Source organism: Pteropus alecto, unplaced genomic scaffold, assembly GCF_000325575.1.
Source record: "Pteropus alecto unplaced genomic scaffold, ASM32557v1 scaffold398, whole genome shotgun sequence".
Lineage (NCBI taxonomy): Eukaryota > Metazoa > Chordata > Mammalia > Chiroptera > Pteropodidae > Pteropus > Pteropus alecto.
Window position 1 is genome coordinate 5,261,258 of NW_006442497.1, and position 15,757 is coordinate 5,277,014.

At 42.7% G+C, this 15,757-nt stretch overlaps 2 protein-coding genes across 2 annotated transcripts in view; one reads left to right on the forward strand and one right to left on the reverse strand.

Moving 5' to 3' along the window:
• The window catches only part of GSG1L2 (GSG1 like 2), a 13,136-nt gene extending 12,170 nt beyond the window's left edge, over window positions 1-966 (reverse strand). The window contains exon 1 of the mRNA XM_015597399.1: window positions 660-966. Coding sequence (XP_015452885.1) covers window positions 660-966 — 307 coding nt within the window. The remainder of the gene's footprint in view (window positions 1-659) is intronic.
• A 2,977-nt stretch (window positions 967-3,943) lies between these two features.
• Window positions 3,944-15,757, forward strand: part of GLP2R (glucagon like peptide 2 receptor) — a 54,744-nt gene continuing 42,930 nt past the window's right edge. Inside the window, exons 1-3 of the mRNA XM_006922388.1 lie at window positions 3,944-4,132; window positions 10,509-10,596; window positions 12,610-12,714. Coding sequence (XP_006922450.1) covers window positions 3,944-4,132; window positions 10,509-10,596; window positions 12,610-12,714 — 382 coding nt within the window. The remainder of the gene's footprint in view (window positions 4,133-10,508; window positions 10,597-12,609; window positions 12,715-15,757) is intronic.

Here is a 15,757-nt window from a genome sequence, read left to right on the forward strand (position 1 = left end):
CTACCATCCTCAAACCCATAGAAGTTCAAAAGATGTCGATGAATTGGGGCTGAGTAAAATGGTAGGAAAGGGAATGGACTTGCCAGCTATATGACTTGAAATTCTCTGAGCCTCAGTTTCTTCATTGCAAACTGAAGAAATATTTACTTTGCTAGGTTATTTCAAGGATTGCCTGAGATAAAGGTCTAATTGTTAAGGGTTTTTCTTCTGGTAAGTGCTCTGTAAAGGGGTTCCTTTCCTGTTAGTAATGTTAAAAGTCTATTTTCTAAGAGAGCCGTTCATTCCAAGACCCTTTAAAAGTTCGGGAATGCAGTTTAGAGTTGGGCGGGGCCGCCTTTAATTCTCCAGGGATTGGGTGACACTAACAAATGGTAAAAGCTAATGTTTAATAAATACTGATACTGTGTCAGGCACTGTTGCAAGCGCTTTATGTGAATCTAGTCATTTAATTTTTATAATAACTCTAGAGAGAGTACTGCTATTGTTCCTATTTCATAGATGGGAAAATTGAGGCTCAGAGAGGTGAAAGGACTTGCTCAAGGAAACAAGGCAGTTAGTAGCAGAGCTGGGATTCAAACCCTGGCAGCCTGACTCCAGAGCTCCTACTAGTGGCTACCGTCCTGCACCTGTCACCCCCAGAACCTGCAGGCCATGCTCACCTGTGCTGCTGAGGCTCTCCTCACAGGACTGCCAGAGCCCCACGTGAAACCTGCGCTGGATGAACTTGTCATCCCCCGTCTCCCAAATGTACTGGACAGCCTGGCTCCGGTTGTCCCTCTTTCTGCTGCTGCTGTTCCTGATAAAGAGAAGGCAGTGCAGTTCTCCTGGGTGGTCCTGGCACAGGGGCTTTGCCACCCTCCGGGTCCCCTCACACCAGTGGCTGCTGCCCACAGCGGTGAGAGAGAAGGCGAGGGCGAGGCAGATCGGGAGGAGGGCCATGGCCCGTTGCCGCTGGGCCCTGTCCATGGCTGAATGAGGTGTGCAGTGTCAGGATGAGCAGCGGCCCCTCCTCCCCTTCCTCGTCATGGTACCCACCCTCCTCAGCCCTGCCATCTGGCATCTTTACCATCTCTGTCACCAGCCCTCCCACCCCACACCCCGGGGAATTGGTGCACTCCAGCCTGTGTTGTCCATGCAAGTACCTGTGGCCTGAGAAAGCACAGAGCTGAGACATACTCTCATCACAATCTTCCCCAGGATGTAGATGTTTAAGAGGGCATTGATTTTCTATTTTTATTTTTAAATTATGGTGAAATAGACATAACATTAAACTTACCATCTTAACGGTTAAGTGCATTCACATTGTGCAACCAACCTCCAGAACTCTTTTCACCTTGCAAAACTGAAACAGTCCCCATTCAACACTAACACCCCATTTTCCCTCTCTAAGCCCCTAGGAACCACCATTCTATTCTCTGTTTCTATGACTTTAATTCCCTACAGGTATAAATGGAATTTGCCTCTTTGTGACTGGTTTGTTTCACTTAGCATAATGTCCTCAGAGTTCATCTGTGGTTACACATGTCGAAATTTCCTTCCTTCTAAAGGCTGAATAATATCCCATCGTGTGGATGTACCACATTTTGCTTATCCATTCATCTAATGGACACTTGGCTTGTTTCCATCTTTTGGCTGTTGATTGGAGGATGTTGGTTTCTGACGGAAGATCAGGGGTGGTTCAGGTGAGTCTCTGAGTATTGAGCAGGGTCCTCAGCATTGGGTTCAAGGAATCTCAAGGACTGCACGGCCTGTTCCCAGCCCAGCCCTACAGAGAGAGACTGCCGAGGACAACTTCCTGTTCTGGGGGCTCTGAGAGACTCAAGGTTCAGGCAGCCTGTGTCAGGGCCTGAGTGCTGAGCAGAGCAGGGCGCAAAATTCAGCATTATCCTGGGGCCTCAAAAGCTAGCAGGCAGAGCCCTCGGCACTGAAGGAGTGGCGACATGGAAAATACTTAAATTGCTTCTTGGGCAGAGGACACTGATGAAGCAGTGAAGGCAAGAGAGTAGCAGAAGATTCTACCTGGCATCTGAAATATATAGGTTCTTGATTACACATGAGACACCTCTTGAAGACCTCCAGACATAACTAAGAATCTACAAGCCTGGTAGGAGAAAAGGGCAGTACCATTTGGATTAATTTCACTCCGTCTGTATTTTTCTACTGGCAAAGGCCAGGGAACTGTGTTCAGTGCTGTCAGCAGCCCATGAGCTGTGTGCATTTGGGAAAAAGAGTTCCCACGTTTTATCACTAGATGGCATCCATCCAACAGATAGGGGAGTCGTGTGTGGCCCCAACCCCTGTCCCTTCAGAAAAAGGATGTTTTTGAGAAGAACTTCAAAGAGATTAGATAGATTATTCTTACCAAGCAAGCTTTTCTTTGCCAGCATGCAACTTGGAAGATAGCATTAAACGTGCTGTTAGAGAATAGCTTTACAGCCGTGTCAAAAGGATCGAAGCCCATCCCTTGGGCACGTTTCTCTATGTCACTTTATCTTGCTCTCTGCTGTCCCAACGAGATGACCACATTGATTGTAGAGGTCACATCCTTATAAGAGTCCATTGTGGGGTCTTTGTTCATTACGAGCATTTACTGCTATGGTTCAAAATCTTGCCACATGAAGTTTTTATGACTTCCAAGGATTTCTAAACTGTTTAGAATTCATTCAGTTAGATAAATTAACCAAGATGAGCTCCTATGGTTCAACTCGAATGGGAAAAAAATGAGAACACATTCTTTTTATCCCTTACTGATCTACATTCACCCAATCTGGGTAAGTTCTACCTGAGCCTCCAGTTCGGGAGTCTGGGAAGATCTGAAAGTGGGTACTGGAAGCCAGACAGGGAGAGGTGGGCTGTGAAGGGCCAAACAGAGACTTTCAGAGGCACAACAATGAGACTACTAGAGAAAAGGAATTCATCTAGAGAGTTAGGGTAAGATATGGCACCTTATAAGTACCTCTGGTAGAGTGACTCTGATCAGAAGAGCTGGGATAGTATCTTGGCTCTGTCATTTACTTGCTGTGTGGCCTTAGGCAAACAACCTACCCTCTCTGAACTTGGTTTTTCAGCAGTCAAGTGAAGAAAGAATCACACCCTCACAGTATTATTGTGAGGATGAATGAAATAGGATGTTGAGTGAAAAGCTTTTGTAAGTGTGAATTGTGGTGAGAAAGTACAAATACGATAGTAAGTGCCGGATAATGAATTCCATAAAAGAATCTGCCAGGTGGGCTGAACAACAGGTTCAGAACAAGTGGGCAATGAAGAGGAATGTATGTTTGACTTTTCTGCATGTTGTTTTGCTATTATGTAGACAGAGCTCGAGTCACTGACTGGGCTTTTGCTTCAGACGCTGGGTCAAGAGCTGTTCTCTCCTGGGCTGGGCAACTGTTTCTCTTGATGTCTTGGCATAAACAGGGCCCAGAGGAGGCCTGGCAACCCTGATGGCTGGGTTCAGCCTGGGTGGACAATCTTAATGCCTTAGAAGAAATGCCTCACCTCATGAAGACACCCACCTCAGAACTGGCTCCAGGCCCAACCTCTAGAGTCAGCTGTTCCTCAGCAGCTGGAACCCGAGTCTGCCGCACCCTGGTCTTGTGTCTTGAGCCGGGCCTCAGGGGTGGAACCTACTGACTGCCTTGCTTTTTCTTCTTGGCTTCTGCCGAGGACATCCCAGGAAACACAGCTGACTTGGGGAAGGTCTGGGAAAAATCTCCCTGCCTTTGGGGGGGGGGTCAGGGTGGGGGCTGAGCCGCTGCTGATGAGAAACTTTGGAGATTCAGTAGATTGGTCTAGACTGGTCCAGACGCTCTTGGCGTGGTGTGGAGAGGATTTGTGCAAACATTTCCTCGCTGTATAAGAGGAATGCAAGAGGAGGCTGCCTGTGGTACATCTTGGACTGGTAGACAAATGTGCCCGCTCTTGTGAAAGTACAGCGAGGAAGATGAGGCTGGAACCGAGCCGGGCAGGGCCTGGGAGAAGGAACGTGGGGCTGTTGCCTGGGGTCCAGGCGCTGCCCACCCTTATCCCTGCTGCCTGGGAGGCCAGTCCTTCCCCCTCCCGCAGTAAGTGCTCTCTCCCGTCCCCTGCGAGGCCCTTCCTTGCTCTGCTGCTTCTGGTTTCCATCAAGCAAGTAAGAACAGTTTTATTATTATTATTATTGTTATTATTATCGTTATTTTTAGTTGTACATATTTTCTGATTATAGAAGCAATTTAGGCTTCTTATAGGCAATTTGGAAAATTTAAAACAGTATTAAGTCAGTAATGGTTATCTATAATCCTGGCATTCAGAAGTAATCACTGTTAATATACTGGCATATTTTTCTCAAATCCTTTTTCTCTGCATTTTTCTATATAGCTGAAATGATGATGCGTAAAACATCTTGTATCCTGGTTTCCCCTTTACATCATATTATAAGCATTTTCCCATGTCAGCGTGAACTCTGCAAATAGCATTTAAAATCATTACATATATCTCCTGTCTGCTTTTATCATTTTCCCACGTTTAGTATTTAGGTTGAGTGGATAGTTCTTTTTTTTTTTCTTTCCTTTCTCCCCACCTCCTTCCTTTCTCCTTCCTTCCTTCCTTCTTTTCTTTCTTTCTTCCTACTTATTATAAAAATATAGGATGCTCATTGTTTAAATAAGTAAACTTATAAAATCCAAAGAAGTATAAATACAAACTCATTGTAATGCCACCACCCAGTGATCACCCTCATTCACATTTTGTGGCTCATGCTTCCAGATTATATATATATACAGCCATTTAATGATCTCATTTCATGCTCTCAACAACCCTGTGAGAAGAGTTCTCCTGTTAATCTCATTTTACAGATAAATAAACTGAGTCTCGGAGAAGCTGAACACTTTTCTACATCAGTAAATGTAGCTCCACAGCAGGAGGTTTAAGGGCTTCAAGGGTGTATTCTAATGTATGTAACCATTCTCTTTAGTTGGGCATCTGGCAGGTTGTTTTATTTTTACCTTTACTCCTTCCCTTTTCAAGTTTCCATAGGTTTTATACTGGGCAATGATGTGAAGGAACCCCAGCTCCATTCATCTGAGTAAAGAAAGTGCCTTGAAGAATGTTCTCTTCTTCCTTTGGTCCACAGGCAGAGTTAGTCCCTGGTTGTAGCCTAAGAATTGGGGTGCCAGACTTCATAAGCATTCACATTATCAACCTTTCTTTGGCACTAGCCTGGAACCAAATAGACAGAAAACTCCTAACAAATTTTCTGCAACCAAATTCTCTCAGAGGCTGCCTTCGAGTCCTCATAGCAGGTTGTAGATGTGAGTCCAATCAGTGATTTCAGGGAATTCTTGCCATGGTGGCAGCCTCCTGATGAGTGACCAGTACATTTCTGAGGGCCAGGTGGCTCTGGCCTGCCTCCCACCCCAGGACTTAACCTGTTAGTGGCAGGCCCATTGCTGGGAATGTTGACACAGGCTCTCACCTTTCTTTAATTTTCTATCTCATATTTAAACTGAATATAGTCAGCTAATTGTCCCGTTTTGTTCACCTTCTATCCACAACCATGTACTGAGGGTCTTTTAGGCGCACGCACTGCCACAGCACTTTGCATTTTATCATAAATTAACTTGCTTAAACTGTACGACAAGGCTCTGAGAAAAGTATTATTACTGAACCCATTTTACAGGTGGAGAAATTAAGATTTACAAGCGTTAAATGATCACCAGCAATCATGTAGCTCGTGAGCAGTGGAGCCATTGTGTCTCCGCAGGGTATTTGAGGAACCATATTCTTTCTTCCCCAGCATTCCTTAGAAGCTGTTGACGTGTGAATATTTATATGTTAAAACAGAAGAATCTGCAGTGCCTCAGGCCAGCTTATGAAGCTGGCAAGGCCACACCTTGGCCCTTTTGTTCTGGTATTTTTGTAATCAATAATGTGCTTGTTAGCATGCCCTCTCCCTGCTGCCACCCAGTCTGTTTTCAGAACCTCTTCGCTCTGTCTGTCCTACAGTGTATCTCTATAATCCTGATGACCCTCCTCTTGGTTCTGTCTCAAATCCCATATTCTTTCTCCCAATGTTTATATTACAAGGTTTTGTGTAGACTTTCATGATGAATTTTGCTCATAGACACTTTCCCTGCATGGATTATAAATGACCGTGGTATGTTTTCTGGCAGGAAGTCTTCATAAAATTCACTAAATGAGAAATTCTCAGAGAGACTTTTGTTTCTAAATTCAAGCAGAGAAATAATGCTATTGCCTCACTCCCCTTGCCCCCGACCCCCACCCAATTCATTTAATTAGGAGTTGCTTTAGCATTAAAAAATATATAGTCTCTAAGGCTGTTCGAGAAGTGAATTTCTGGCTCCTTCATACATTGCCGATGAACCTGTAAGAGGTATATATTTTTAAATTAAAAAAATTTTTGGCAAGGATAAATGTTTGACAGTACATTATCAAACCTTCGAAAAATGTGTATTCTATGACCTAGAAATTCCAGTTTAAAGAATTAATTTCTCCTCATAAAGATGTGCTCAAATGTTTATAAATATTTTCATTACGACGTCATTTATATGATCTAACATCTAAAACAACATAAATTTCCCAAACTAAGGGATTTAAAAATAAATGATATCGCATTCATCCATAGAAAATTATGTAGCTGTTAAAATGGTGTTTTAAAAGAATAGTTCCTGAAATGGAAATATATTTTCTAGTGAAAAAGAGGCTAAGAAAATATGATTTCCATTTTGCTTAAAATAAAAAGAAGAAAGAAAGAAAGAAAAAGGCTACATGTGCACAGAGAGAAGAGTCTGGAAGGAGATGGTAATTTTTGAGTAATAAGATTGTGGTTTCATCTTCTCCCCTTTTTACTTATCTGTAATTTTAATTTTATTTACACTTAAGTGTATTCCTTCTGTAACAAATAACATTAGAAGATTTATTTAAAGCAAGACAATAGAGGCTTTTTTCCCTCTTTTCCTTAATTCCTTCGCAGCCAAGTTAGTCATTGATGCTGGTTACCTAAGCAAGGGAAAAAAGAACCAAGATTGCACTGGACATTTTCAGTTAGAAAACACTCACTCATGTATCTCCTTTCCTCAGTACTGTGTTTGGATCTGGCTGTGTTCGGACTTGGATTTGCCTCCTGACTTTTTGGTGTCTTTAGGACAAGTATCTGGAAAAAGAGTCTGAGTTTGTCTGGCTCTCGTAGACTAACCAAATTCAGTATTTCTCAGTTAGTTAGTTAGTTAGTTAGTTAGTTAGTTAGTTTGTTTTTAATTTTCGCTTTTGACCATGGCCATTAGTCATGCCAAAGAGCAGGGAGATAGGAGAATGTTAGTGCAGGGACAGCTCACATATACAATGAATTCTATTGTCTCTTCCTCAGCCAGGAAAGTGCCTTAGTGAGGTACCCAAGAACACACACAGCACTTTATCCAAGAAAAGGTCTTATTTTTGTGACTTGGAGGATTCTGGAAGCTTGTAATTTGTTTATCAACTTATCTGTTGAATTTCTAAAAACAATAGAGTCATTTATGGTCCCATTAGGATATTTATTTCTTTAAACATCCTAATGTGTTAATAAACTTGCATCTTGCCTCTTGGGCCATAACTCAGAGAGATATATTATTGATGGAGATTTAAAACCCATTGGAAACTGAAACCAAAGGATAAACGTCAATTATTTTGTCATCATTATCATCATTATTATTTACCGGTTAATCCCATGGTTCCCAAGTGGTATGCTAAGGTGCCCCAGGACATTGCTGTGAAGTCACAGGGGTGCTGTAAGATATTTTAATTTTTCTAGGGAAGCAGCAATCCATGACATCTGCCAGATGCTGTGCAAATTACTAGCTCGAGGTAGTTCACAGTTTCAACATTATGTCATACTTCATTTCTTTCAATGATGTCATATTTTTGCAAAACTGGATTTTCTGCAGTTGTCATGATAAAAAGCAAGTACCAAACAAAAATCAATGGGAACGAAGGTGGTGGCATCCAATATGAGTCATAGGTTTGAGAAGTTGTGCAATCTCCTGTAGGTGCTAAGTTGCTAGAACATAAATATTTATTAAGTTGTTTGAACCTACCTAGTTAATAAATGGGATTCTAGATATTTCCTTTGGCTTAGCATTGCTGGGAAATAATTATTGAGACACTATAGGCACCATGAATTGAGAAAGTTTGGGACCCTCTAGTCTAATGATGACCATACTAATTTTTCTTCAAAAAATTGACTGTGCAATTCTTTGGGAAAAAATGCAGAGGAAATACTCACACACCCCATCACGAATGCGATAGTATTGGGAAGTGGGGCATGCTGGGCAAAGAAGAGGGAGGGTAGATTGGACTAATTACTCAGACTACCCATTAAGCTCATAGATTTTGTTTGTTTTGTTTTGCTTTTTGCCCCCCTTTGTGTGTGTGTGTGTGTGTGTGTGTGTGTGTGTGTGTGTGTGTGTGTGTGTGTGTGTGTGAATACCTTTCAGCGGAGCATCTCCCTAATTTACAATAGGCTCCTCCACACTCTGTTGTTATACCTGTCCTACTTCATTCTTTCAGTTTAACTACCTGGCCCAAGAAAGTATTTGAGTTTGCTACCCCTTGTGAGAAGAGACAAATTAGCCCAGATCTCATATTTAACCTCTCTCATGTTCATGTCCCCTTCCCCCTACTCCACCTACAACTGTGCCTGTGTTTTTTTTAGCTGGAAAATGAGGGAGAATGCGGACAATAACTTTGGCCCTGTGCTAGGGGACAGTATTAGGATGAAAGGCCTGTCTCAGGTCCCAAGGAAGGTATAGGGTAATGAGGGAGAGGGACAGGTGATCCACTGAAGATAGTACAATGTGATAGACCTTACGAATAAGTTGTGTGTAGTGTCACAGGGCACTGAGGAGAAGGGTTACTAGCTCAAGATTTCAGTGAGAGAAGTGGTCCAGTATGACAGAGGTCATTAGGCTTGAGCCTTAAGATATGAACAGAGAATGAGCCAGGTGAAGACGTGGGGTGGAAGGGAGTACCAGTGGGAAGAGCAAGGATGTGAAGTCATGAACGAGCACAACTGAGGTTGAGAGACTTGGGATGGGGTGGCTGAGACATTAAATGTTGAGTTGACAAGGCCATGGGGGGAAGGCTTAGGCAGAAGAGCCCTGTGCTCAGTCTGCCTTGTGGACTTACCACTATGAAACAGTATAGAGGGGGTTGGTGGCACCAGGCCAGAGGTGGAGGAAATGGGAGGCAAAGTTGGATAGGAGTGAAATTTAGGAGGACAGAATCTGGCACTCAGATAGATGTGGGGGTGAAGGAGAAGAGTCGAGGTTAACTCCTGTTTTCTACTTTGTGACTGAGAGGACAGTGGTGCCCATACTTGTTTGGAAGCAGAGAATGATAGGGTAAGAATGTCACTTGACTTTGTTTACCAGCCAACTATATACAGTTGACCCTTGAACAACGTGGGTTTGAACTGCGTAAGTCCACTTACACATAAATTTTTTTTTTCAATAAATACTTGTATTGTTTTGATTCATAGTTGGGCATCCACATATGTGCCAACTGCATGCATTGATCTATGCAGTTTTACATAGAGGACTTGAACATCCACAGTTTGATATCTGCAGGATGTCCTGAAACCAATCCTTCATATATGCTGGAGGAAAGCTAAGTTTTTGGGGAGTCAAAAGTTATATGTGGATTTTTGACTGTGGGAAGATATCAGCATCCCTAACTCCCACACTGTTCAAGGGTCAATTGTAATTGCCTTATTTTTAGCAGATTTAAAGTCCTTTAGGGAAGAGAATGTGTCTTGCTCATTTTTGTATCCCCTTCAATTCCTCCCTAATGCAAAGCCTGGCACACTATAGGTGCTCAATACAGAGGAGTAAATTGAAGAAAAAAAAGTCCCTTTAAAGCCAAAAAAGTGGTATTAGATATATAATTAGAAGTTGTCAGACAACTCAATTATCTGGAAAGCCCAAAAAGTATGTGCTGTATACCCAATGTTCTGTGGGATGGAATAGTTAATGTCAGAAAGAAAAAATTCCCAAAGCCTCAGTGCAATAGCAGAACATCTGTTTGCTGAATATCTTCAACTCTGACCCACAGCCACCTGGGCGGGATGGTGCACGCTCCTGCAACTCCTCTGGACCTTCTCTGACCAATGATTGAGCCCTCTTCATGTGCGCTCCTCTTTGAGATTCGCATAGTCTTAGAAGCATGCAACTAGTCATCTGTTTGGGTGTGAAACTTCAGGACGAGCATATTGCATCCTCTTGAAATGTCAACCTCACTTGAAGACTTTGTAAAAAAAAAAACTTTCATATTTGCATTAAAATCAATATGATTAAATTATAGAGTAAATAAAAAATCTATATGTGTCTTTTAAATAGAACATAAGATGCCGAAGAAATTCTGTTGGTTTTTTTTTTTTGGTGTAGGTCATCATGGACACTTCAGTTAAAAAGTTTGAGAATCATGATATGTGCTCGCAGCTAACTTGGGGGCCAACATAGTTTTTTTCTGCTCAGGTTACAGGATCTCTCCTTGAGGAGACAACTCGGAAGTGGGCTCAGTACAAAGAGAAATGCCTAAGAGATTTACTCAAGGAACCTTCTGGTAAGCACATATTTTAGTTGTCTATGGCTGTGTAACAAATAGCCCCAAGCTTAATGGCTCAAAACAATAATAATTATTTATTATTTCTCATGGTTTCTGTGGGTCAGGAATTTAGACAGAGCACATTGGGGATGGCTTGTCTCTGTTCTACAATGTCTAGAGTTTAGTTGGAAGACTTAAAGGCTGTGAAATGAAATCACCTGAAGGGCTGTTTATACCTATGTCTGCTGGTTGATGCTGGCTCTCAGCTGAGAGTTGAGCTGGGACTATTGTCCAGAAAACTTCCACATGGCCTCTTCATATGGCCCGGGCTTCCTCCCGGCACCCCGGCTGAGTTCCAAGGGCAAGCATGACTAGATGCCAGGTTCCTTTTTATGACCTAGCCTCAGAAGTCACTTCTGCCATGTTCATTTGAGCAAAACAGTTACAAAGGCCTACTCAGGTCAAGAGTGGGGGAAGATAGACCCCTCCATTGTAAAAGAGCCTGTGAGATGGGATACATGTACATGTAGTCATCTTTGATTAAAGCCATCTGTCACAGCACATTCACCACCTAGTCATATGACATGAACAATTGTCATAGATTAACCTGGAATCTATTGAGTGCATGGTGAGCTGGGGGGATGGAGGGAGGTGAGGGGTTGGGGTGGTTCCCAGTTTCCCACAATGTTAATTGAAGCTGAGTCATAACATTTACCAAGGTCTACACTAAGTTTAGACCGTTCTAGCAAATTTGTATGGCCTCTCCTACCCACATGTTGACTCTTTGGTGCATCCAGATCCTTTTTAAAAAAATTAAAGAAGAATATGGAGCATTGGCTCATTGCCTCTGAGCACTGGGGACTGTGGATGAAAACTTCCCCCTCCTTGTTCTCTCCGCTTCTTTCAGATCACTTTATTCAGGAGGTTGGAGGTTGACAGGACACTATAAACTCTCTCCTCCTTTTCCTGGCCCCAAGACAGTGACAGTTTTCAAGCCATACCCTTCTTCCTGTAACTATTCCTTCAGCCCAGGCAGGCAGCAATCAAGGCTTGATCTGTTACAAGAACTACCTCCCATTTGGGGGAATCCTGCCTTGTAAGGTCAAAGTAGGCCAGGTCTTCATTATCTGGAACTAGGTGAGCACTTCCTCACACAGACCAACCAGGTGCTGACCCCTGGCAGCCAGGTCTACAAGGTGTCCCAAGCCAGTATGTTACCTAGTAGATCTGCATTTGTAGGGTCCTGATGCAAGTAACCTGTTCAGTCTGAGTTCTTACGTAATAGGGAGCAGATGGTGGGGAATGATGCTTGGTTCCCAGTAGTGAGGAACCTGCCATATGGATATTTGGAATCCAGCCTGAAACCCCTTCATTTGATTCTGAGAGGCCTATAAAGCTGGGACTTATGTTTATAGTTTCTCATCACCAAGCACTATTGTGTACATCATTCCCTGATCTAGATATTGCCCAAATATTTCATAATAATCATCGGATTAGTATTCAAACAGAGAAATATTACTTGGTAGTACTTGTGTGAGGTACATGTGACTAAGAACTTCAATTCTACAGATGCTTTTATATCCACTAGTCATTTTGCACATTTCACAGTAAAGGTGTTCCAGGATCTAATCGATGGTTTGACGATTATTTAGTTAATTACGGCACATAAGGCACTTGTTGAACCTCCAAGTGTTCTCCTAACCCTGAGTTTCTGTGAAAGTTCAGTTCCTGTAAAGTAAACCAAAATTGGTGTGATAAGTACATTGACACAATTAACTATGCCACCGCCAGAGATCAAGTTGGGTAGACGAAAGCACAGTGCTTGGGAATGGATTAAGCATTCCTGTCCTCCCCATATTGTTCCTCATCCTGAACCCGTCTGGAGAGTGGGATGCCCATTCTGGTCCCCGTGCAGGTTACTCCAGCCTCCAATGCTAGGAAGGCAGGTCCTGGGCTCCTGGAGCCTGTGCCTCCATCAGTAGACTTGGTGCTCCAAAAGTGCTGTTCATTTGGCCCCTCTTCTCTCTGCAGGCATATTTTGTAATGGGACCTTTGATCAGTATGTGTGCTGGCCTCATTCCTCTCCAGGAAATATCTCCGTTCCCTGCCCTTCGTACTTACCTTGGTGGCGTGAAGGTAATAAGTTTCATCTGACTGATTTTTGACAGTTTCTTTAAAGGCTGGTCCATCCTGGGTAGACCAGCCAAAGAGCAGTTAGCGAAAGGGCTCCTACCAAGAGCTTTTCTTGTCTTCTTCTCCTACAAAAGGTCTCCTTCTAAGCTGTCAGTAATACATGTTTCTTCTCTTTGATTTCCTAATTGTCTTCCTGCAATTCCTCTGTGCCTGGATGTTCCATTAATATAAAAGCCCTCTTTTCTTTGAAGATGGTAGAGTCCAGGCCTGGCTTCCACAGAATTTGCTGCAATGAGGGTAAGAATTATTACCGTCATGGAGAAGAGAAAGAGGTGGGGGACAAAGATTAGGACATTCAAATCCATGCAACTTTGGCTTGTCAGATAAAGAGGAAGAATGTCCAAACTACCTTGCAATAGCATTGGAAGGAGGTTCTATTGAACTGTGTTTTTAAGCCCCAAAAGTATTGAATGGAGAATTTAATCACTCACTTTGCCTTGATCCTGCTTAAAGGAAATGGCTATCATTTAGGACTTCAGGATAATATCCTACCCTCTATCTGCAACTCAGCCTATTGGTTGTTTTACTGGAAAAGAAGAAAAACAATTATTGGTTAGAACTCTATTGCCTTTGACCAAAGTCCATGGACAAATCTAAGAACAGGTAAGATTATTCTCAAGAAATACAAGTATTTACAAAGTTCCAGGCCAAACAAAGTAAGAATGGGTTTCTGAACAGGTGAGATGGTGATATTTCATATTTAATTTCAGCCCTCAAGAAATGGTCACATCAGTTAAAATTTGATTTTAATTTTTTGAGGCCTCTAGTGCAATGAGAGAGTCTCAAAGGAAAATGCATTTGTGAATGGGAGAGATAGTGACGTATTTTAGGAAACTGTCCTCTGGTGAGATCCAGTTGGAATCAGCCTAGGAGACATGAGGGTGTGAGGTTCAAGGGAAGGTGGAAGAGAAGATACTAGACAGCTTGCTGGATCTGAGGGGTTGGCTCGGTGAGGAGGAAAGAGCACTGGACACAAAATCAGGAGCCTTGAGGTTAGATCCTGTCCCTTAGACTTTTGGCAAGTTGCCAGAGCCCTCTGAGCTGTCATTTTCTTATCTGTAAAGTAAAGTGAATAATGGCCAACTTTTAAGGTCAGCTTGAAGAATAAAGAGAAGGCATGCACCAAGACAGCCGCACAGTAGGTGTTTTGTAAATGGGAGCTGAGGCCGAGACCGAGTTTGAGCCCCTTGAATTCCCTCAGGTCTTGAAGACCCCAAATGTCTGTGGACTCCTCAAGGGCACATGGAATAGGCCACCACTGCCCAGCTCCATCAACTACCTATTCCTTCCTAAGAGCTAAAAATAAATAATACATTTCATGTTAGAGGAAAAAGTGATTGAAAATCCAAACTGACAAGGAAGTGAAGATAAGGCTTTTCAAAAAATGGGTGGGTTCTAGGCTCTTAGAATGTAAAACATGAGAGGTTGCTTTTCCACTCAACCTTCTATGCATTATATCTTTAGAATCCAAATGGGTCCCTGCAGTGAAAGAGAAATGCAGAAACAGTAGAGAAGAGATGGGGAAGCATTCTCATGAGATTCTTTTAGAGGAAGGAGCATTATAACATGAGAAGAGAGCACATATAATGGTGGACACAGGCTGTAATGACATATAAACCCGATGGGGCTGAGGCCTGATTGTTCGGAAAATTGTATATTATGCTAAAAGTTTTACACTTTCCTCTTTAGAAAAAGATTACATGGAGCTTCTGAAGGTGTTGAGGCATGAGAAGGATGTAATAAAATTTGTGGTGTTGGTGGAATACGTTGGTAGCCTGTGGCTGTTGGAATGAGGCATGGAGGAGCATCAGGGAGGCAAGTTTGGAAGCTACCATAGTGGTCCAGAAAAAGATGATGAAGATGTGGATTTAAGTAGAGGCAACAGGTTAGAGAGAAGAAGAAAGAGTTAAAAAATATTGTAGGTAGAACAGTCAAGATTTATCATCAGGCGAAGTGAGAATTGAGAAACAGAGAAGAAAACATTTTCACTTTCCACCTGGCCCCACTCACATTCACTCCTCGTCTAGTTGGTAGCCAAGACCCCTGCACCGCTTCCCCTGTATCCCTTCAATGCTCATCATTGCTCTCAGCCTTTGCTCCCCTGTCTCCTTACTGGTCCCCCACCTCAGGACTAGCTCCCTTCCACCCACCCCCACCACAAAGCTTTCAAAAATGCACATTGAATTAATTTGGCGCATCACCAACACCTCTGAATGGTGCTCAAGACCTTCCATCACCTGGCCCTGCTGACCTCTCTAGCATTTTCTCTCACCTGCACTTCAGCCAAATTAACAACTGGGCGGGAATGGCTGGGCAGGCTTCTACACCTGCCCAGCCATTCCCACCCAGTGCCTTTGCCCAGACTTTCTGTCTATAAACTCAATTTTAATACTCAGCTTGAAACTTTAATTCCTTTAGAAAATTTCTCAGACTACTCCTCACAAGCGCAATGGTCTCTTGCCGTTCTGAGACCTCTTAGGTATCTGTGCAGTCAGTATTCTACCTTAGCATTTACAACATCTTATGGCACTTTTATTTGCACATCTCTTCCTCCTGCTAGACTTGGAGGTGTGCCTCCTTCATCTTTGCATTCCCAGCACAGAGAATTATGGCTGGTGTGGAGAACACAAGTATTAAGGGACATTACTGTCATTCATTTAGTCAGCAAATATTTATTGAACACCTACTGTGTGCCAGGCACTGTTTTAAGTGCTTAGAATATATTAGTGACCAAAACAGAATAAAATTCCTCTCCTTGTGGGGCTCACATTACCGCAGCAGAGACAGACAATAAACAAGAAACATCATAAATAAGTAAGAGTGTGTTCGAATATGATACACTTTAAACAAGGTGGTGGGAGAGGGAAGGGAAGGTTGGAGTGAGAGGAGTGAGTTGTGATTGTAAATTGAGAGATCAGGCTTCATGACAAGGCGATGTGTTCATGAAAACTTAAAGGAAGTAAGGAATTTAGCCAATAGGAGAAGA